General features: G+C 34.8%; 1 protein-coding gene across 2 annotated transcripts in view; it reads left to right on the forward strand.

Moving 5' to 3' along the window:
• Positions 1-22,024, forward strand: part of UNC13C (unc-13 homolog C) — a 625,259-nt gene that overhangs the window by 322,863 nt on the left and 280,372 nt on the right. For both annotated transcript variants that reach the window (XM_037743781.1, XM_017543349.2), the window contains exons 14-16: positions 9,342-9,498; positions 19,126-19,194; positions 20,773-20,862. In XM_037743781.1, coding sequence (XP_037599709.1) covers positions 9,342-9,498; positions 19,126-19,194; positions 20,773-20,862 — 316 coding nt within the window. The remainder of the gene's footprint in view (positions 1-9,341; positions 9,499-19,125; positions 19,195-20,772; positions 20,863-22,024) is intronic.

Consider the following 22,024-nt stretch of genomic DNA (forward strand, 5'->3'; position numbering starts at 1 on the left):
TAATACACAATATTGAAAAGAAAGGGCAAAAGTAAAAAAAATCATTATGTCAAAGATGTATCTGCAGTCCCATATTCATTGCAGCGTTAATCACAATAACTAAGACATGGAATCAACTTAAGTGTTCATCAGTGGATGAACATGTTGAGAAAATGTAAAATGTACTCACAATGGAATATTTTCCTTTAGTCTTAAAAAAGAAGGAAATCTTTTCATTTGCAGCAATACAGTTAAATCCTGAGAACATTATGGTTAAGGGAAATAAGCCAGGCACAGAAAGACAAATACTGCATACTCTCACTTATATGTGGCACCAAAAAAACCTGGAATTCATGGAAATAAAGAGCAGAATGGTGGTTGCCAAGGGCTTAGGGAAAGGAGGCAAGTCGTGGAGCTATTGGTCAAAGAATACAAAATTTTTGTTAGATAGAAAAATGAATTCCAGAAATCTATTTTACAGCATGGTGACTGTAGTTAATAACAATGTATAGTGTTCTTGAAAACAGCCAAGTTAGTAGATTTTGTGTTTTCTCACCACTTAAAAAGATGAATATGTGAAGTCGTACAAATGTTAATTAGCTTGATGTAGCCATTCCGTAACGTATACATATTTCAAACCAACATATTGTACATGATAAAGGTGAAATTTTTGTCAATTAAAAATAAATAATTTTGTTTGAATTTTTTTTTAAAGAGAGAGTGAGGGGTATAAATTAAGAGAAGCTATACCCTGGTGGTTGGTTAAGAAGGAGTCTCTAAAGGTACATTTCCTGAATTCCAATCTTTGAGAACCTAACCTGCTCTGTGACTTTAAAGAAAAAAAAAATTAAAAAGGAAAGAAATGTTTAATTACAACAAATACAGAGAAGGCATTAGATTTCAGAAACATTGGCAAAACAAAAACAATTAAGTATTTGAAGACAAAGTTGGAATGACTAAGGTTACCTAATTTTCTTGATGTTTTCATGCTGTTCTTGAGAACAGCAGCTTTCCTACCTGGTTTCATATTTTCAGAGATCATTCTAAATCTTAAGTTATAATATTGTCAGAAGTAGGCTTAAAATTGTTTTGTTAGGAAGTTTGGGTACCGAAGGAAAAAATTCAAGTTTTTGTATTTTGGAGATCAGAAGCAGAAAGTAATTCTGTGATTTTTTAATTATCTCAAAGTATAATGTATTTTTTTTCCTTTTGACTGTGGTATGTGAAGTAGTTGTTCATATTGGAAGCATGGCGGAAGTGTCCATTTTCACTTCTACACTTCCTAAGTTGTTTTTCTGCCTCCAATACCCGCTCATTAGAATCCATCTGTATACACCTTCAGAGTCATATTTTTAAATTAATATGATAATGCTAGTTTTTTTCCTGTAGAAATCTCATGTAGCTTCATATAGTTCACATAAGGAAGTCAAAACTCCTTAACTAGATACTGTATCAATCAAGGTTCAGCCTTGACCTACTTTACCTTGGTCATCCCTTGGCATCTCTTCACTTTCCTTCTTATTTTCTCTTACTGCAAACCCCTGTCACTCTATTAACACTGATCTTGCTAAGGTAATGATGATGGTTATTTGTCAAGTCCAATAACTTCTTTTCTGACCTTATTTTATGAGACTCTTGCTTCACTTAACAATATAAACATCCTCTTATCAAGATTACCCTCATCTGATTCCAATTTCCTGGGTTTACTTATGCCTATCTTGTATGTATTTGGTCACAATTATAGAATTTACTTTTTTTTTCTTCTTGCATCATTTCCTTGTATATTGCTATTTCCCAGGTGGCATTCTCTAACATTTCTCTGTTTATCGTACATATTTTCACTAGATAATCTTATCCTTTTTAATGGTCATTCTGATGATTTATGGTGATGATACCAAATCTAGGTGTCCAGCCCATGTCTCCAAAAACCAATTATATTCCAACATGGAAGTTCTGTGAGCACCTTAAGCTCAAACTTGATGGGATATATAATCTCCACCTCCAATTTTTTCCCAATTTTTAGTTCATTTAGCAGAAGAACGGTTCATGTAGTCACCATAAACTAGAACCTTGAAACTTAACTTTTTCTCTTCCCCATCCCTCTCTCCTTATCACTTCTAAATCTTGACAGTTTTTTCTCTCTGAATATTTCTCAAATCCATTTCCTCATCATCTATACACTACTACCCTAGATCAGACATCCATCATCTCTTCCCTTCATAGTCTCCTAATTGGACTCTTGACTTTCACCTTCCTTAAACTTATCCTCCTACATGCTCCTCCCATCAAATTAACCTGTTTAAAATCCAGATCTGATTATTTCACTTCTTATTACATGTTGAAGAACTAGAGTTCCTTCCTGATAGTTTTTAACTTATATTTACTCTGTAAGATTTTGAACTTTGTCCAAAACATCTTTTGATGTATAGAATAGATCCAACTTTTCTAACATGTTACACAAGGCTCTCTATAAACCCCTCAACCTTATCTTTGGCCATACCAATCTTAAATGTTCTCCTTGAAATTTTGGCTCTGTTAACCTAAAATTGCTAGAGTTCACTTTACACAATATTTTATTTCTTTGCATAGAGCCTTGATTTGTACTTTTTCATTCTCCTGGCATACATTCTTTATCCATCAGTGATATCAAACCTTATGCCAGGCCTGGCTGTCTCTTAGTCATTTATTGACTATTAGCCCAGCCTCATTTCAAGAAGTCTTCCCTGACCCTCCTCACCAGGCTGTGATATATACATTCAACTCATTGTCTCCATAGCACTCTGCTATGCCTTTTTCATAATTTTTACATAACTGTATTAAATTTATTATGTGACTGATTCCCCCAGTAGTCTAAGGAGATTCATTACTTCATACCTAAAGCTAATATAGTATCTGCCATTTAGGTGTGTTTAGTAAGTATTTGTTGAACCAACTTGAAATGATGCTAAACTCTTCATTCTTCCATAGTCATTACCTCAACTCTCATCTTGTAGTTCTTGTGTTTCTCTCTGACTTCTCCTCTATTCTCCACTATAGGATCAGTTCTGCCTTTGGAGGCTGCCCTGCACCTCCAGGTCTGCTCCTTTATCCTATGGCCTAGCCAAACCTTTTGGCTACCTCTATGATTACACTTTCTGTTGTACAACAAAATTAGGATTTGAGGTGTGTGCTTCTCAATTAGGAGTATGACTTTATTAGATCATGACTATGTTTTAATCATTTCCAGATCCTTACCCCTAGAAAGATTTCTAGGAATACAGTAAGTACATAGCCAATGAAGAAATAGTACCCTGACAAGATGGCTTCATTAGGAAATAAATGCTTAAACACTAGAAAACTCTTGGAATAAATTCTGATACTAATTCTAATCAATTTTCATATAATAATGTATTATACTTACTATTTGACTATACATTGAAGTTATTCTTAAAAGATGTTTTAAGTGTGAACATAAATTTGACATTACTTTTTTCTAATTTTTCTGTGAATAATATATATTAGCATTAATGATAAATGCATAGCAAATATTGTATTAACTATATAACTCAAGACTGCACTTATATACATGATGTTTCCTGAATTATATAAATTTTCACATATAATCTATGAATTATTTATTAACCTCTCATTTTGGTCATGAAACATTGCTCTGATATTCAAAAGCCACAATTTCTTAGGGTGTCTTTATCGTCAAGATATTTGCTTAACCATCTCAAAGTATAAAATAGGCAAAGGATGGTTTTTCATACCTCTAATCTTCCCACATTGCATTTATATTTCCCTCAGCTGACTTTTAAGAAGTGAGCATTGTTCAGTAGTTATGTCATTTTCTTTCAAATTTATTTAGTTTTTTTTAACTGACAGATAAAATTATGCCTTAAAGCACATATACACTGTGGGATGGCTAAATCTAGCTCATTAACATTTGCATCATCTCACATAGTTACCATTTTTGTGGGAGAACTTTTAACATCCATTCTCCCAGAATTTTTCAGGAATATAAAATATCATCATAAATGATAGCCACCATTCTGTAAAACAGATCTTTAGAACTTACACCCCCATTCAAATATCATATTACACCCTTTGACCAGGATCTTCCCAACGTTGCAACCCCTAACTGATCCAGCCTCTAGTACGTACCTTTCTACTCTCTACTTCTTTGGCTTCAACTTTTCAGACTGTATATATGAGTGAGATCATGCTGTATTTGTCTTTCCGTTGTCTGGCTTATTTCACTTAATGTCCTCCAGGTTCATCCATGTTGTTGCAAATGGCAGGATTTTCTTCTTTTTATGACTGAACTGTATTCTCCAGTGTATATAACCATATTTCCTTTATCCATTCATCTATTGATAGATACTTAGGTTGATTCTATTCCTTGGCTGTTGTGAATAGTGCCACAATACACATGGGAGGGCAGATATATCTTTGACATGCTGCTATCTTATTTGTAGATATACCCATTAATGGGAATGATGAATCATATGATTGTCCTATTTTTTAGTTTTTTGAGGAACTGCCATACTATTTCCCATAATGGCTGCACTAATTTACATTCCCACCAACATTGTACAAGGATTTCCTTTTCTCCACATCCTTGCCAATGCATCTTACCTTTTGTCTTTTGGATATTAGCCATTCTAATAGGAGTGAGGTCATATCTGATGTGGTCTTATTTTGCAATTTCCTCATGATTAGTGATGTTGAACATTTTTTCATATACCTTTTAGCCATTTCTGTGTCTTCCTTTGATAACTGCCTATTCAGGTCTTTTGGCCATTTTTAATCAGATATTTAAAAAAAAAAGAACATAATTTACCACAAAGATGTATAAACTCAACTGTGAATGTACCAAAAGTACAATTTCCAGTGGAATTTAACACCATCAGAAAACAACTATGCAGGAGTCTTCCTCCTTCCTCAACCCTGCTTCTACTTATTTGGGTTCCCAAAATGCCATATTTTAACCAAAACATTCTTTTGCATTTGTAGGCCTCTCACAGGTTGTTGAGAGTTTTTAACCTGCCTTACTTTAGGCAGAGCAGTTCATTTCCCTTAGACTGTTCATGATAGTTTCATTTTAATTGTGCTATAACTTTACACTAGGTGTTCTGAATTATAGCCTTTGGCAAGGGATGCAACAGTTGTCAAAGTCACAGACTCCCTTATAGTTGTCCAATTATGAAATGAGTTCCCTCCAAAGTAGTGAGCTCTCTGTTACTTGATGTAGACCAACAAAGGGATGATGACTATCAGTCAGGGATCCAATAACAAAGTTTCTAGATTTGAGAGGGAGGTTCAATCGGGTGATCTCTAAGTTGTTTTTTTTTTTTTTTTTTTTATGGTAAGAATCTGTATATCTTTATCATTTAGCATCAGGTCATTCTATGTACTGAAAAAGCATGCAGAATTTCTCTATCAGTAATTACCATTCATTCTTACATTACATCTTACATCTGTTTGCCTAATTAATTTTAACTTATTCCTGTGTTGCTCTGCTATCTATACTTAAAGTAACCACTAAGCTGCTGTTGCCTCCTTAACCAAGCACCAAAAATCTCAAGGTGGCAGCTATAAAAGCAAAGCCTGAGTAACATGGCCGCTTTATGAGAACTCCAATCATGTTTAAAACCAAGAATAAGATTACTCAGCCTGATGACCCCAGCATCCCTTTAAATACACAATGCATGGTCTGGGTAATAACCCCTTAGTTTTTGGGTGCCTTAACAGTGTATTTTCAAAATTGACTATGGTGTTTCTATATCTCTTTTTCCCCCTAGTTCCTTTATTGTCACCTACACCATCTTATGCATTACATTTTCCACAAGTCTTGACCTGTGATTTCAGTCTGATGAATGTAATTACTTGTGAATTGTTAAAAAAAAAGGAAATGTGATAGCATAGCTCAAAGAATTTTTCATTTCAATTGTTTAAATAATTTCTTTTTTTCAAACAAACTATATTATTTGTGGATTGTCAATACAGATTAATTATAATACATTTAGTGTATAATAAAGCCATAATACTTATTTCCTTAAAGAAGCCATCATTAATAATCTGATTGCAGGGTTAAGTCGCATGAATCATGGAACTCTCATAGCATAAATTTCTATTCATGATTCTTGAAGATGCACCTTTAAAGATTTAACCTTTTTTGTTAATCAGTATTATGACAAGGTAGGTAGCAAGCTACCTGGTTATGATCTAAGAAAAGCCATAGTTTTCAGGACCACCATCTATTTTTTATAGGAGTGCCACTCAGGTCTAGCTGTTTATGTATAAGTTCAATAATACAAAGGTCAGATATGTATAGATGCCTCAGTGGCTCTGTAAGATATGAGAACAAAATAGGATCACATTATACGGTGATATTTTCTGTCCTCTGTATATTTTATCTTTCACTTTTATCATAAGCTATGCTTTCCATTTTCAAGTCTTTTGCTATAGTTCAAATGAAACAGGGTTCCTTGAGAGATGTAACAAAATTGGACACTTCATGCTTTTGATGGGTATAAATGATACCATTATTCAAGGTTTAAAAGAAATGATCTTTAAGCTTAAGGCTGGCGTAATTCAATCTGTTCTCATTATTCATCTGTTTGCCGAATTAAATCTTGTCTGTAACAAAGTGCTTAGAAAAGATAATTGCTTACGGAAGATCATTCTTTCTGAAAGACCATACAAACTGGACTCAAGTCAGATGTTAAGTTGACTTATTCATTCAGTGTATAATGAGAGGTGGGTGTCTTGCTATTTTACAACTGTGAGAAGCATGCAAACGAAAAGAACGTTTTGGTTAAAATATGCCATTTCTGGAACCAAAATAAGTAGAAGCAGGGTTGAGGAAGAAGATTCCTGAATAGTTGTTTTCTGGTGGTGCTAAATTCCACTGGAAATTGTACTTTTGGTGTGTACATGGAACATTCACAGTTGAGTTTACACATCTTTGTGGCAAGTTATGTTCTTTTTAAAAAAGAAGATGCATTTATTTAGCATTATGATCAAACTATTACATTTAGTAATCAATGGAAAGGGTGCAAAAATCTGCATTAAAAACGTTTATTGGAATGCTTTACATAAAACAGAAACTAAGATCACCTGTTATATAATCAGTCACAAGTATAATCCTCGAGTTTTTTGCCTATACATATGAATATTGTCTAAAACTTTTTTGACACAAGTATTGTCTAAAGCTTCTTTGACAGCAGCTAGGCCGTGTCACCCCTGTGCCTGGCTGAATTCACAACCGTGTTGTAACCTGTAGCTTTCTTGTCACTTCTCTGGCTCTCTTCTCGTGCTAAACTTTGTTTCCTGGCAGTAATTAAGACTTCTGCCACTGCCATAGCTACTGCTGCTGCTGGAATCACCATCTTGGCCACCTTGTTTCCTGGTTTAGCAAAATATTGACCTTCATAGCCACAGGAGCCAGAGATTCCGCCTCAAAGCTTTCACCCTTCATTGGTCGAACATTTGAAGATTGACTCTTATCATTGCCAAAATTGTTGTAGCTTCCACTACTTCTTCCAAAATTGCTTCCATTATTACCAAATCGTTATACTCCTCCCAGCTGCCACCATATCCCCTACCACCACAGCTGCCACCAAAGCCACACAACCACTGAACTTTCCTCCATGACCAAAGTTGTTATCCCCCTGAAGCCACCTCCATGACTACCACAAAAGATTTTAGGACTCATTTGACCTTTTTGACTGGGCGAGGCACTAGCCATCTCTTGCTCTTACAGGGCTTTTCTTACCTCACAGTGTGGCCATTTATAGTAAAGTGTTTCTTTTCTTTCTTTCATATATATATATATATACTTTAAATCCTGGGATACATGTGCAGAACATGCAGGTTTGTTACATGTTATATACAGGTATATATATGCCATGGTGGTTTGCTGCACCCATCAATCTGTCATCTACATTAGGTATTTCTCCTAATGCTATCCTCCCCTAGCCCCTCAACCTCCAACAGGCCCAGGTTTGTGATGTACCCCTCCCTGTGTCCATGTGTTCTCAATGTTCAACTCCTGCTTATGAGTGAGAACATGTGGTGTTTGGCTTTCTGTTTTGGTGTTAGTTTACTGAGAATGATGGTTTCCAGCTTCATCTGTGTTCCTGTAAAAGACATAAATTCATCCCTTTTTATGGCTGCAGAGTCTTCCATGGTATATATGTACCACATTTTCTTTATCCAGTCTGTCACTGACAGCCATTTATGTTGGTTCTAAGTTTTTGCTATTGTGAACAGTGCTGCAATAAACATACATGTACATGTGTCTTCATAGTAGAATGATTTGTAACGCTTTAGGTATATACCCAGTAATGGAATTGCTGGGCAAAATGATATTTCTAGTTCTAGATCTTTGAGGAATTGCCACACTGTCTTCCACAATGGTCGAACTAATTCACACTCCCACCAACAGTGTAAAAGCATTCCCATTTCTCCTTATCCTCTCCAGCATCTGTTGTTTCCTGACTTTTTAATGATCACCATTCTAACTGGCGTGAGATGGTATCTCAGTGTGGTTTTGATTTGCATTTCTCTAATGACCAGTGATTCACAATCTTATTTACGGAGTCATGGTCATCCAAGGTTACGAAGCAAAACCCCTTTTCTTGCCACTGCCTGAGTTATTATTTTAGTCACTTCAATTTTCCTGTATTGTTCAAAATAATTTTTTGGGTACTCTCTTTCAGTGTCTTTTTTATGCCACCCACAAAGGTCCTTTTCAGAGTTAAGTGGGCACCTGGTCTTTGAGAATCTTCCCTTGAAACACCTCTCTTTGTTTCCGCAACTCTTCCATCCACCTGTGTGCCCTGCGTTCATGGCTGCATCTACCTCCTCCACATGGCATATGTGACAAACCTAAAGCCTCTGTAGCACTTGGTGGTTGGATCTCTCATTACCACACAGACCGAGTGTTCCCCATCGCTCCTCAGACTCGCATTAACTTTTTCAAAGCTCAACCCTCTGATGCAGAGCTTCTGCAGCTGTTCAGGGTCTTTAGAAAACTCTGACTTCAACATGACAGCAGGGTCAAGGGAGACTTTAACAATGCTTTCTCGACAGCATCCATGGGCAAAAAGGGCAAATTACATTCTAATTAAGCCACTTCACATTTGTGAATGGGAAATTTTCAAAAGGCCAAAATTGTTTTTCTTTCAATTAGAGATGGTGCAGTTTTCTCTCCTTTTTATAGATGTAGCTGTGGAATTACTGAATTGCTTATATTAGAATTTCTGTTGTTCCACAAATTAATTAATTTTTTTTACTTGGTTTTAACTTCATATCATTGAAAGAGGCACTGAATTAATTTTTGTTTTAAAAGCACTTTATGTTTTTTTGTCTTGTAGGCACTTTTCATGTCTGTCTTCTAAATACATGTGCCCTGGTGTCCCTGCCGTCATGAGCACCTTGCTGGCTAATATAAATGCTTTCTATGCTCACACAACAGTTTCAACAAATGTACAGGTTTCTGCCTCAGATCGATTTGCTGCAACCAACTTTGGTGTAAGTATACTTTTTTAGACTTTAAAATTCCTAGCAACTTATGGAAGTTACATTTCAAGGGACTTTGAACTTAAGATATTCTTGGAATCTTATTGCAGAAAGGAAATTTTAAGGAATAGCCTAATGGGCTCCAGCTAAAATTTATTTGAAATATTTTAAAAAATTAACTTTGACCATCAATAGGAATTTTCATTAGATTGAATCTTCATAGCCGAAAGGATCTTTTTCAGTGAGGGAAAAACATAGATTTTATAAGAGAATACTGGGACTTTATAGGGCATTCTCAATATAGCAAATTTGAGATTCACCATTTCAGATTCACTGTCTTGTAGATACAGTTCCCTGGTGAGTGTGAGCTTGGCTGCCTTCTCTGGAACATATTAGGCTCCATTAGCACTTCCTATTGGCTCCTTCTGGTACTGCTGGTTAATGGCATCCTCTAAGTAAAACATAGTATGTGTTTAAGGGGCCTAAGAAAAACAGTCTGTACCTAATTAAGGCTGACCATCTGACATATGCAAAGGCATCAAGAAATGCATTGAAAAGTAGAAATTCAGGGACACAAAGGAGCCTCCAGAATTCATCTGTTGCATCCATTACTGTAACTCTTTCTGTACAAGTATACTATAACTGAAACTGACAAGACTGGAAATAGTTTGTAGATTAAGAATATTTCTAGTAAAGTGGTAAGAGTCAAATTAAAAATTGGTGGAAATGGAGAAGAGAAGCTAGATACCAGACTTTTCAGGGCATGAAATCAAAAGCATCAATAGAATTTGGTTTGTTTGGGGACATGGACGGGAGGGAAGGAGAAGACGCCTGGAAATATTCCCAGGTTTCTGGTCAGGGCAAATGGGTAGGCAGTAGTGCTTTTCAATAACCCTGTGAGACCGGTTTTTTGTTATTACCTTTTTTCATGGAGGAAACTAAGATCAATTGTGGGAAAGTGATTTTTTCATGACAAGATGGTATCATGACATTATGGTGTCATGAAAAAATCTCTTTCCCACAACTGATCTTAGTTTCCTCCACGAAAAAAAAAAAAATGCATTGCATTTCCAATTTAGTTGACTGGAAAAAAAAAATGCACTGCAATTCCAATTTAGTTCACTGAATATATTTTTGTTACAGAGAATGTTGTTTAAAAATCAAATTTTTAGTTACGTGTCATAGAATAGCAACAGTTGACATAGCAAATAAAAGGATGAAAACCCAATAAGGAAAAAGATGTCCTCTGGTGTTTACTCTTTTTCTGTCCTTTTCCTATAAAAGAGAAATGCATGTGAGGTGTGTGAGGTGAATTAGAATAATCAAAGGAAAATGTGATTTCTATTTAGTGACAAATCAAATAAAATGCCAGTAAAGGAGAATACTCTGGGTTGGGAGTTATGGAGTTTAAGTTTCTATTGAAATTTAGCAAGTCAGTTTAGTCATCTAAGCATCCGTTCTTCGACATGCTCAATAAAGAAGATAATTCTTATTTTATCATGTTTCTCAAATTTAAAATAATAATAAAATGAAATAAAAGATGGCAAGCCAATTGTCAAAGCTAAAAGTGTCATTATATAAAGTATGAGAATTTTGTCTCTCCTGCCTTACCTAAAGCATAATCTATAGTATCAGCTACTTTTGATAGACAGATTGACTCTTGTAGAAGCTGGAACCAAAGAACATTCCCTACCCAGCTCAATAAGATACTGTTGTTACCAAATACCAGATCATAGAACAGTTTTGTTATGAAAACCTCACCTTGGTAACAGGACTTCTTGTCTTGGGATTTTACCTGTAACATAAAGCATTCTGTGCTATGAAATCGTTTTGCTTCTAATATTCCATCTGTGTATATTGTGAAGAATAAGTCGACTTCATGGAACGTTGAGCCTTTCTCCCTCTGAGAAAGATGTATTTAAGTGATTAATATCCACAATAAAAGCTACCTGGAGGAAAATTTGATAACTTGCTCCTTTACTTCATGCTGACCCAAAGAAGAGAGAGCAGATTGATTTCAGTACATTTTAGTGTTTTAGTGGCAATGTGGTTATAACAAACTTCATTTTTTAAATCCAATAACTTATTATAGAATAGGGCTAAAAGAAAGAGAAATGTTTCTTTAAACTACATCATGATAAGTTGGTGATTTGGTATATAAATTTGACTCTGTTGTTCTAACTATTGAAAATAATGCCATTCTCTGAGTCAGATATACCTAAGTATAATATCTCCTGCCTCTACATTGGAGCCTCAGATTTTTATTCACTTGACTATTAAAGCTGATTCTGTCATCTAGGACCCAGTGACAATTATATGCTCTCTTCTTGATCCTTCTCAAAGGTGCATAACCTATGCATTTTGAGATTCCAAAAAATAAACCAGTGGAAAAAAGTTTCTTACCTATGAGAATTGTAAAATAAATCTTTAAGAAAAGAAAACCATTACACATTTAGAACTTTTCGTGTATAAATCTTACTGGAAGTCATGATGTAAATGAAAAATGATCAAGAATAAAGTGAGAAGGACAGAACCCTCGAGTATATAGAAGAGATACAAACAAAGTTTACCTAGGAAAATGGTTGGACCAGTTGCTTGACAATGATTTTTTAAAAATGTGATTTTATTGCACTACTGCATTCCAGCCCAGGTGACAGAATGAGACCCTGTCTCTAAAAAAAGTCATGTTATAAAAGGTAAGGTAAACTATTTTGGGAAAAGGGTAGTATACAATATTGTTAACTGTCATAGAGACTTCAAGTAAAATAGGGAAAGAAATTAGACCATTGGATTTGGCAAGCAGAAGGTCATCGGTCAGTGAAGCAATTGAAGTTAAAGCCTGATTTTATGAAGACTGTTCAGTGAATGGCATAAAAAAAGCTTGTCCAACTAATGGCCATGGGCTATATGCAGCCCAGAATGGCTTTGAATATAGCACAATACAAATTCTTAAACTTTCTTAAAACATTATGAGACTTATGCGCTATTTTTTTATTGCTTATCAGCTGTTGTTAGTGTTAATGTATTTTATGTGTGGCCCAAGACAGTTCTTCTTCTTCTTCTAATGTGACCCGTGGAAGCCAAAAGATGCATAGCCCTGGCACAGAAGAACAGTTATGTAAATTAAAGGTCATTTATTCACTAAAAAATGATACAGACATTAAACATCAAGTTTCTATGGAAGAGCTTCATAATTAAGCAATGCACATGATATAATGATAAATGAAAACAGTATGCAATTATAAAGCTATATGCAATTTAATTCTAACATTGAAAACACACACACACACACACACACACACATGCACACACATTCACACACACATACAGGTTTAGAAATAAGGCTGGAAGGAAATGTGCTAAAATATCAATGATGTAGTCACCTGGTTGGATTACAGCTGACAGATTGTTGGTTTTATTTTGTATTAATCTTTATACAACACTTAAAATGTTTTATAAAATATCTTAAATCTGTGTTAACTTGATAATAAAATTCTGAAAGAAAGGGGGAAATTGGTTGAGAAAATAGACTCTTCAGGAACTTAAAAGAGAAGCAAAAAAGAGAGATTGGGCAAGTGTAAGAAGGCTTTTTCATATAAAAAGAGACTTTATTTTTATTATCTGCTTGGGTAGGTATTTTAAAATTATTTAATAAGGAAGATATAAACATGTTTATAGAGCTTTAGAAAAGGAGTTAGGTGCAAGAGTGAGGTTGTGAATTTATCAGGTGGGAGAAAGGTGACTGTAAGTACTATGGGCAGAAGGAGAGGTTAGTCTTTAGAAGAGAAAGGACAAGCTCTGTTCTGAAATTTGAGGAAATAGTGTGAGGGTCCTTGAAGAGAACACTAAGCTTTTGATATAGAAGTGAAAAGTTGGGGTAGTTGTACCTTATTTTTTAATCCTTTTCTAAAGTTGTCTGGAAGGACAAGGGCTGCTCATTTACAAGTGCTGTGAAATTGTTGCAGGAGGTGAAGGCGGTGGTACAAGTTTGGAGAAGCTACTGAGGGGAATACTAAAAAGAATCTTTCAAGGACATATAAAAATAAATTTCTAGTAAAGCTGAAAGTGCCATTTGCTATTGGGCACTATAAATTTGTTGCCACAATTCTTGTGACTGTGAGATTTTCTTAGGGTGTGTCAGCATTCTGATGCTGATCTACTAAGAGATACAGCAGATAGTTGGATTGACTCTAGGCCAAAATTTTGCAGAAAAGTGGCCTTGGGAAGGTGAGGAAATTCATATAAAGACAATGGAGTGAAAAGACAAGGTATAGTGATTTGCCTTTAGCTCTAGTTTTTGATAAGTGGCACCATGAGAAACATGATGGATACCAAGAGAGGAGGGGAGAAGTGGGGAAAGGGACAAAAGAGAGTGGAGGAGAGAAAACAGGCAGAGACAGAGAACTGTGGGAGGAACGTATTAATAGCACCTTTCAGTTAACGTTTCGAAAGGGAAGTCTCAGGTTCAAAAGGTAACTCAGGGAGCAGATTGTTGAAAATTGATTGTAGAACAGTGGTATGCTACAGCTGGCTGGTTCCTGCTCATGAGAACTGATTGGTAAATTTTCGGGAATGCTGCAAGCTGATTGTTAAACACGGCCATCCTTGAAATTGGACATAGTAGAAGTATTTACAACGTGAAGGTTAGTAAATGCTAAAAATCAAGCCTTTTTGCTTTCACACAGCCAGTTTACCAGCACATCACTGAGTGTAAATGTTATTTGGAGTCCAGACAAAAAAGTCATGGGTAGATCAGGAGTTGATTATAAACAAAACTCCATGAGGTGGCAGTCAGTCAATGTTTTAATTTTGAAAATGTCTTTAGGAAATTTATTTAGTGAGTTATCTTGAAATACAAATATCAATCAATAGTAAAATTGATATTTTCTAGCTGTTTTTTCCATGAGTATATGTATATCCTCAGACATATGTACTGAAGTATGAATGATGTTTTTATTGACCAACCAACCCCTATAATATTTTCTTTCTATACTCTTTTGGCTGCATTTTTCAAAATCACTTCTTCATATGACAAAAAGAAATGTGAAATATTTTAATGATTTTTTTAATTTAGCAGAATTGACATTTTTAATTAACACTTTAGAAGACTTTGTTTCACTTTCACTATGCTACATGGATTTTAGTGATTTTCATAAAATTTTTGAAATACCTATTATTTTTTTTTCATATGTGATGTAAAAGCAAAAATTGCAGCTGACGAAGTTAAACAGGCAAGGTGAACCTTATTCAAGGCTATTGCAACAGGGGAGAGAGGCCAGAACTCAATTTGAGCTCAACTCCACTGAAATGAAAGGCAAGACTAAAATAAGGAGACAGTGGTGAAGGATGACAGTGGGAAGGTTGAGTAATGGGATGTAACCAGTGCACTAAAAACAGGTTTGCAATTTCTTTTTCTGTGATTATGCCATTTTTGCTTGCTAATTACATCTTTTGGAAGTTAAGCTCCTATCATCCCAATGAGGGTGGGGGATAGGGGTGCTCTCAGCTTGATGATTACATTTCAAAGGGAAGTCTCCCATGTCTTTCCGGGAGACATTCTTGGATTATGAAACTGACAAGAGGCTTTTAAAAATATTTACATGTGAAGGAGCAGAAAAAGAACAATTACAAGTGTTCTAAAGAAAATGCTTTAAGAAAAGGGAGGCCTAGAAGTAGAGTTAGGCAGAAGCCTATCTAAACTTTAATCAGGCTGAGGGGTATGCAAAGGGTGTCTTGATCAGTGAACTATAACATTTCAATGCTTTTCAAGTTTTCCTGTGAAGGGACTCTTTAAATATACTTTGAATTGATGAAATTTATTAATTTGTTTGTCATTGAAAGTATCATTTTAGTGGCCTTTCATAATTTTGTGATATTTCTGTTGGTATCAAAATTAATCTCAAATCAGCAAGAGCTGTAAATATATGTTCATATATTTAATACTAGTTGAATTATTTTAGAATTATCAAAATTACGTATGCATTATTTCTATTTGAAAAGTCTTTATGAATTGGTGTTTTTGGTATGATCTGGAAAAAAAGTGTTACAATTTGCTCAGCGTGTTCTGAATTCTTTTTATCTTATTCCTGAAAATTTTACAAAAATCTAAGATAGCATGAATACATAGTTAGCTCCTCCTGGGCGTGCTGAAGTAGGTGAGAGCTGAGAAGCTTAAACATCATTACCTACTGGTTAAATTCATCCCTGCTGTTGGAGCCAAACTTTGAGAAAGAAAGAAATTAATGAGAGAAGCTGAGGGTGATGCAGAGGTTATCATACCCCTTCCTTACAAGAGCTTTTCCTTCCACAGTTCCCCACATCCTGGGGGAAACTTCCTGAAGGTGCACAATCAGGGGAGCAACTGCCTCCTCCCTACTGCCCATGGGCCAAATCCAGTCTACCAACTCACCAACTAGATTTGTAAGGCCCATAGCTAAGAATTTTTAAAATACTTCTTAATGTTGAAAAAAAAATTAAAGACTGTTATTTTGTGACCCATTAAAACTACCTAAAATTCAAATTTCCACATCCATAAATAAAATATCATTGGAAAGCAGTCATGCCTATTAGTTTACACATTGTCTATGGCAACTATTATGCTATAGTGTCAGACTGAATAGTTGAGACAGAGTTGTCAAAGTGAAAAATATTTACTAACTAGCCCTTTGTAGATAAGTTTACTGATACCTAGTATGTTATTCTGGTCAACCAATTAAACCAGGTTCTTTATTTTTTTGCTTAGATTTACCTTTTATTTTTAAAATTTATTTTAATTTCTCATCAGATACATGATAGTTGTACATATTTATGCAGTACAAGGGAAATTTTGATACATGCATACAATATGTAATGATAAAATCAGAATAACTGGAATATCATCTCAAGCATTTATCAATTTTTCATGTCAGGAACATTCCAATTCCACTCTTTTAGTTATTTTGAAATATACAGTGAATTACTCTTAACTATAGTTGCCCTATTGTGCTACAAAACACCAGATCTTATTCTAACTGTATTTTTGAACCTGTGATAATAATTATTATTTTTATTATTGATTTGCCCCCTACTAGACATACGTGGCCCTTATTTAATTTAAAAAAACTGAATAATGTGGCAGTTTTAGATATTGTGCCATGTCCCTCGGGGAAACATTTTTAATCACCCAGTCTTTTGTTATTCCTCAAATCACACCCTACAGGCAGTAGGCTTCCTCTACTCTGCAAAGGCAATCTCACTCTAGTTAAGTCAAAATGTTGTAAATAAAATTAAATTTCAAGCTGTCCTGCTGTTTAAAGAATCTCTATGAAAATTCAATCAGCAGCATGTTTTTAATTTCACGTCATCTGATGTTGTTCCGGATTCAGTGACAAGAAGCCCAGCAGTTTTCTTCACAGTTTTCTATTTTCCTTGAATGTAAATTTTCCAGCTGGGCACCAGAAACTAAGTAGGGAAACCAAATGTGTGAACTGTATCAGTCAGAATTCTGTTCAACTGCACGAAATAGAAACTCACTTAATACATTTAAATAAATAAGATTTCCCCCTCTCCTTTCCCACCCATGGAACCTGAGTCCAGAGGTGAGGAAATCAGAGGTGGTATAGCTGCTCAGTATTGTAGTATTTTAAAAGGGTGGGCAGATGGGGTGGCGTGGATATAGGCAATCCTTTTTTTCCATTTGTTCTTTTCATTTTCATCTAATGGGGATGAAATAAGTACTCTATCTTCTGGAGTCTATTAGAGTTTTAGGTGAGAAAAGGGAAGAAGCACAAAGGACAAAAGTTAAAAAGTCTGAAAGGTATCCCTAACAAAGAATTATATAGCAAACACTAATATAGCAAACACTGTCTGCCAGGCACTCTTTTAAAATCTTTCAAAACATTAAGTCATTGGTAGAATGGTAGCTGGGTCTATTTTATTTAATTAGCGGTTTACATTTCATTGGCCAAAAACATGTTATGTAGTCATTATTGGAGGAAAAGAGGTCTGAGAGGATGAGCCTTTCATATGGGTGCATTTAACACATGATATTCTTTTAGTAAGGAACAGCGGAAGAATGCATATTTGGCAGACAACCAGCACGATTTGCCCTAGTGTGTGTAAGAGGGACAATGATTTGGGCCATAATGTGGTTGATCAATCACTTTAACTGTCTTGATGATTTGTGCCAATCACAGATACAAGTTAAGGTATCCAGAGACGTAATACAAATCACGCTCACTTTTATAATCACCTGAATGATTAACTTTACTGTGACCTAAACTAATTCTTTTAGTGGTTCTTCTCTTTTCTCATCTGAATTGAGGGCCACCAACACAAATGCATGGAAGTTGGAGAGTTAAGACTGTATAGCTTGTCTCATCCCCTGGGAAGGTATAATGGAGAGTGGCAGAGAAAGATCTAAGACATTGAATTCATCTGTATTTTCTGTAGCTTTGTTGCAGTAAAGGGTCTTAACCTGCCTAATGAGACTGCGTGCTCTGGAAGGCAGGGCTCATTTCTTAGGCTTCTTTATTGCCTCCACAGAGATTAACACAAAGGTGGTGCTCAAACTTTCTTCACTGATGTATAAATCTGATGATGGCAATTTATTTAGAAAATTGGAGCTTCGGCTTAAAAACAATTTATCAACTCCTGTTAATATTCAGCTCACTCCATCAATATCGGTGACTTTAAGGCATAAGAGTTATATACCCCATAAATCCACCTCCTATGTGACTAGTGGGAGAAGTTTTCATGTTTGTCAATATCCTCCAAAATGCAATTTGGTGTTTACAGAATATTAATATTGGCAGGGACATTTTATGTCATTTAATCTTACATCTCCCATTTTTTTTTTTTTTTTGATGAGAAAACTGGGATCCGGAATAGTGGTGTGTCTACCTATAAGGATTGTATTATGTATGACTTTTATGTTTTGTCTTTGTTTTTATTTAATCCACACAACTTTAACCTTATACTTAAGAGAAAAGCTCTCTATTTTCACTGCCTTCAAATACTTCCGTGAGGACAGTACAACACTGAAACCACATCAAAAGGAAGCAACAGCAGTTTTTTTGGCTGCATTATATACTATTTTTAGCACTAAATCATACACTGTCTTTAAAAGCAATCGATCCTCTGAGATTATGAAGTCTATGTTTGCTTCCAAAAAGAATTTTTTTTTTCAAATTGGTTTTGACAGAAATAACAGCTGCTCCCACTTCTGTAGGTAGGAGAAGTGTAAAAACTGTAATACATTGTCTGGAGAGATGGCATGAGGTACAGGAATAAAAAGAAGGATGGGTTATATTTTCTCTTGCTGATGCATTACATTGCTGTGAATTATTACACACAGAGAAATTTACTTGTCTGCTCTCTTTCTATAAAATGCAAGTCTCTAGATACTTTGTTAGAACAGTTACACATTTCTCATTCATCACAGAGAGGAGTATGACTTATGGAAAAGACCATGAATTCGGTGTCAAAGAGACCAGAGTTGGAATCACTGCTATGCCACATAGTAACTTTGTAATCTTAGACAAGTCATTGATATATTTGATCCTCCCCTTCTATAAAATAGAGACAAAACTAAGAATTATTATGAGGCCTTTAGAATAGTCATGTATTTCCATTCTCCTATTTTGTGTTTGCTTTGTACAGAGGGAAAAATTCATAAAACTACTGGACCAGTTGCATAACTCTTTGAGGATTGATCTGTCAAAGTATAGGGTATGTACAAAATTACTTTCCTGAAAGCAAACTGATATGTTTGGTGTAGATAATTTCTTACCATATCGTAAAAATTACCCATTATGTAATAGATAAGTAAAAATATTGATCTCAGGTGCTATCACCCTTAAATAGATAGACTACAACAATACTGTGTGAGTGTGTGTGTGTGTGTGTGTCTGTGTGTGTGTGTGTGTGTGTGTACGTACATGCAACTTTAATTGTATAATATTTTAAATGGCCATCAGATTCAGTGACACTCAGCCAATTTATGAATTAGACTATGGCCCACTTCTTATTTTGAAAGCTCATCCTTTGTTACTGAAATATTCTGCTGATATTTCCCCAGTTTTTGAGCTTCCTACTTAATTTTCTGCCTTATTCTCTCTCCTCCTGGATCATGGTACCAAGAGTATCATATGTTCTTGGAAAGCTGCCCACAGTTCACTGTCAACAGTTCTATATATCACCTCCCAGGGAAGCAAATACACATACTACAAATATATTCATTTATATATGTGAATAAATATGCACACACATAATTTTAGTTACAAAATAGTTACAAAAATTTAGTTACAAATTTTAGTTACAAAATGCCTGTAGTCATAACTAATAGATGCTCTCTTACATCTTGTGTTCTTTAACAATTTATCCTGAGTCAATTTGAACATGTCTATCTCCCAGGTATTCATTTTTAGTTAGTCTCTTATTGAATACTTTAACTGCATACTTATAGAAGTAATAATACCAAATTTTATCAAATTTGTTATTATTTAAAATTGGATATTTTATGATGGATCTGGGGCCAACATAATGAGAAGAGAACAACCATGCAAGCCATAGAGAGAGATATCTGGTGGCAAGAAGGGCCTTGAAGCTCCGTCCTTCACCACCTTATCATAGGCATAATAACCCTGTTCAAGTTCATGAATATCTAGTAATTAGCTGTGGTTTTTCCTAATGGCTCTTCAGAAGAGCATGTTAATATGTGAAATTGACCAAAATTAAAATTGTTTCTTAGTTCAAAAAATTTTTAATTATAACTTTTCTTTCCTTCAAAATTATGAACATCTGTATTTTTAAATGATACTTCCCGTCAAACTTCAGGAGATACTATATGAGGCAAACTTATTTTTTTAACTTTTAAAAGTTTTTTGTGACTAAAAGCAAATGCAGCACATGTATAATTTCCAAATTATTTTTTTAAAGTATCTATCTTGAGAGAATCATGAAAATATTTTCACATGTACACTTCCTAATTTTAGTAGCAAGACTGTTTTAGAAGCAAGCATTAATAACATCATAGCATTGTAATAATGATAACGTTTTGCATTTTATTGCATCATAAGGATAAATAGAAGAGTACAGCTTTCGAAGAGTATAAAGATAATATTTTCAAATTATTTATGTTCTTTAATCTTTTATGATAAAAATATTTTAAGGATGCTTTAGGGGTATTTTAAAAATTGTATAGTTTGCTTTCCATTTTCTTTCACAGGAAGCTGGTTTTAGTTTATTTTCCCACAGGAGGTTTCATGCTGACAACTTTATCCATTTTTCTGTTTCCTAATTAACCAGGAAAACTTTCCTGCAAGCAATACTGAAAGACTGCAAGACCTGAAATCAACTGTTGACCTGTTAACAAGCATCACCTTTTTTAGGATGAAGGTATCTTATTTTATTTCTGTCACCATTTCGATATGACATAGAATACATTCACCCCCATTAAAGTCTTGCTTTACCCTCTTCTTGATCAAGTACTGTGTCAACCCCATCGATTGAGCTATACTATTCTTTGCCTGAACTCGATGAATCTTCCAATATAAGGTATAGTGAAGAAGGGATCATCCTAGACACTTAAAATACTCTGATACATTTGGCTCAAATTTAGTTCTCAGTTAAATCCATTTTAGTTAAAGCTCTCTAGTAAGTGGAAGTGGCACTTAAAAAATATCCAAAGAATGTTAAATGGAAATGGAGTTCCCTTCTAATTTTAGTTTTAGCTTAGATGTTTTGCTGACTTTTTTGCTGCAAGAAAGTAGCTGACTCTTTTAAGTTTACTCCAGTTGTGGCAACTTCCATATTCAGCCCTGGGAATGTCTATGTAGGAATATATTCGATCACTTATCTATTGGTATAATTGGCTAGGCCTTACAAACCAGGCATTTATTTTTAAATATATAGTTTCTGCTTTAATTGAAACTTCTCTGCAGTCATAGTTTTGGCTAACAATGCAACCTATGTAAAGCATTTTCAGAAACTATTTGCCAGGCTATGGGCTAAAATATATGCTCTTTGATAGAGAGTGTTATGATGCTTATTCAGAAAATTCCTAAATAGAAACATTTTTTTCTTTTCATTTGCCCATATTTTTTAATTAGAATCTCTAAAAATGGCATTTTGTTAAGAGAGAGAGAGAGAGATAGAGATACATAAAAACTTCATCAGTGCTCATTTAGATTCTTTAAAGTTAAATTAATATTCATTTGGCTTAAAATCAGGCTGAACTAGGTGACTAGAATAAATAGAATTTACATCAGTTCTAATGCACTGTCAGTAGCTTCTGGAACAATGTGCAGATAATGATGGGGAGACCCAATCAAGTTGACTTGGATTGACAAGTGATGTCTGCCATTGACACTGAGGAGTGAGGAACCAGAGTGAGGATGGGAAGTGCCAGGACGTTGCCACTCATCTGTCATGCCTCCTTGCTTTAAACCACTATTTCCTTAAACTTGTATCTACTCCTCCCTGACCCTCACTACCAGCTGATTACTTTGCTTTCTATTTCAATGAAAAAAAAAAAATAGGAAGAAAGAGGAGCATCCTC

The sequence above is a fragment of the Cebus imitator genome, unplaced genomic scaffold (assembly GCF_001604975.1).
Source record: "Cebus imitator isolate Cc_AM_T3 unplaced genomic scaffold, Cebus_imitator-1.0 Scaffold154, whole genome shotgun sequence".
In the NCBI taxonomy this organism is placed as follows: Eukaryota; Metazoa; Chordata; class Mammalia; order Primates; family Cebidae; genus Cebus; species Cebus imitator.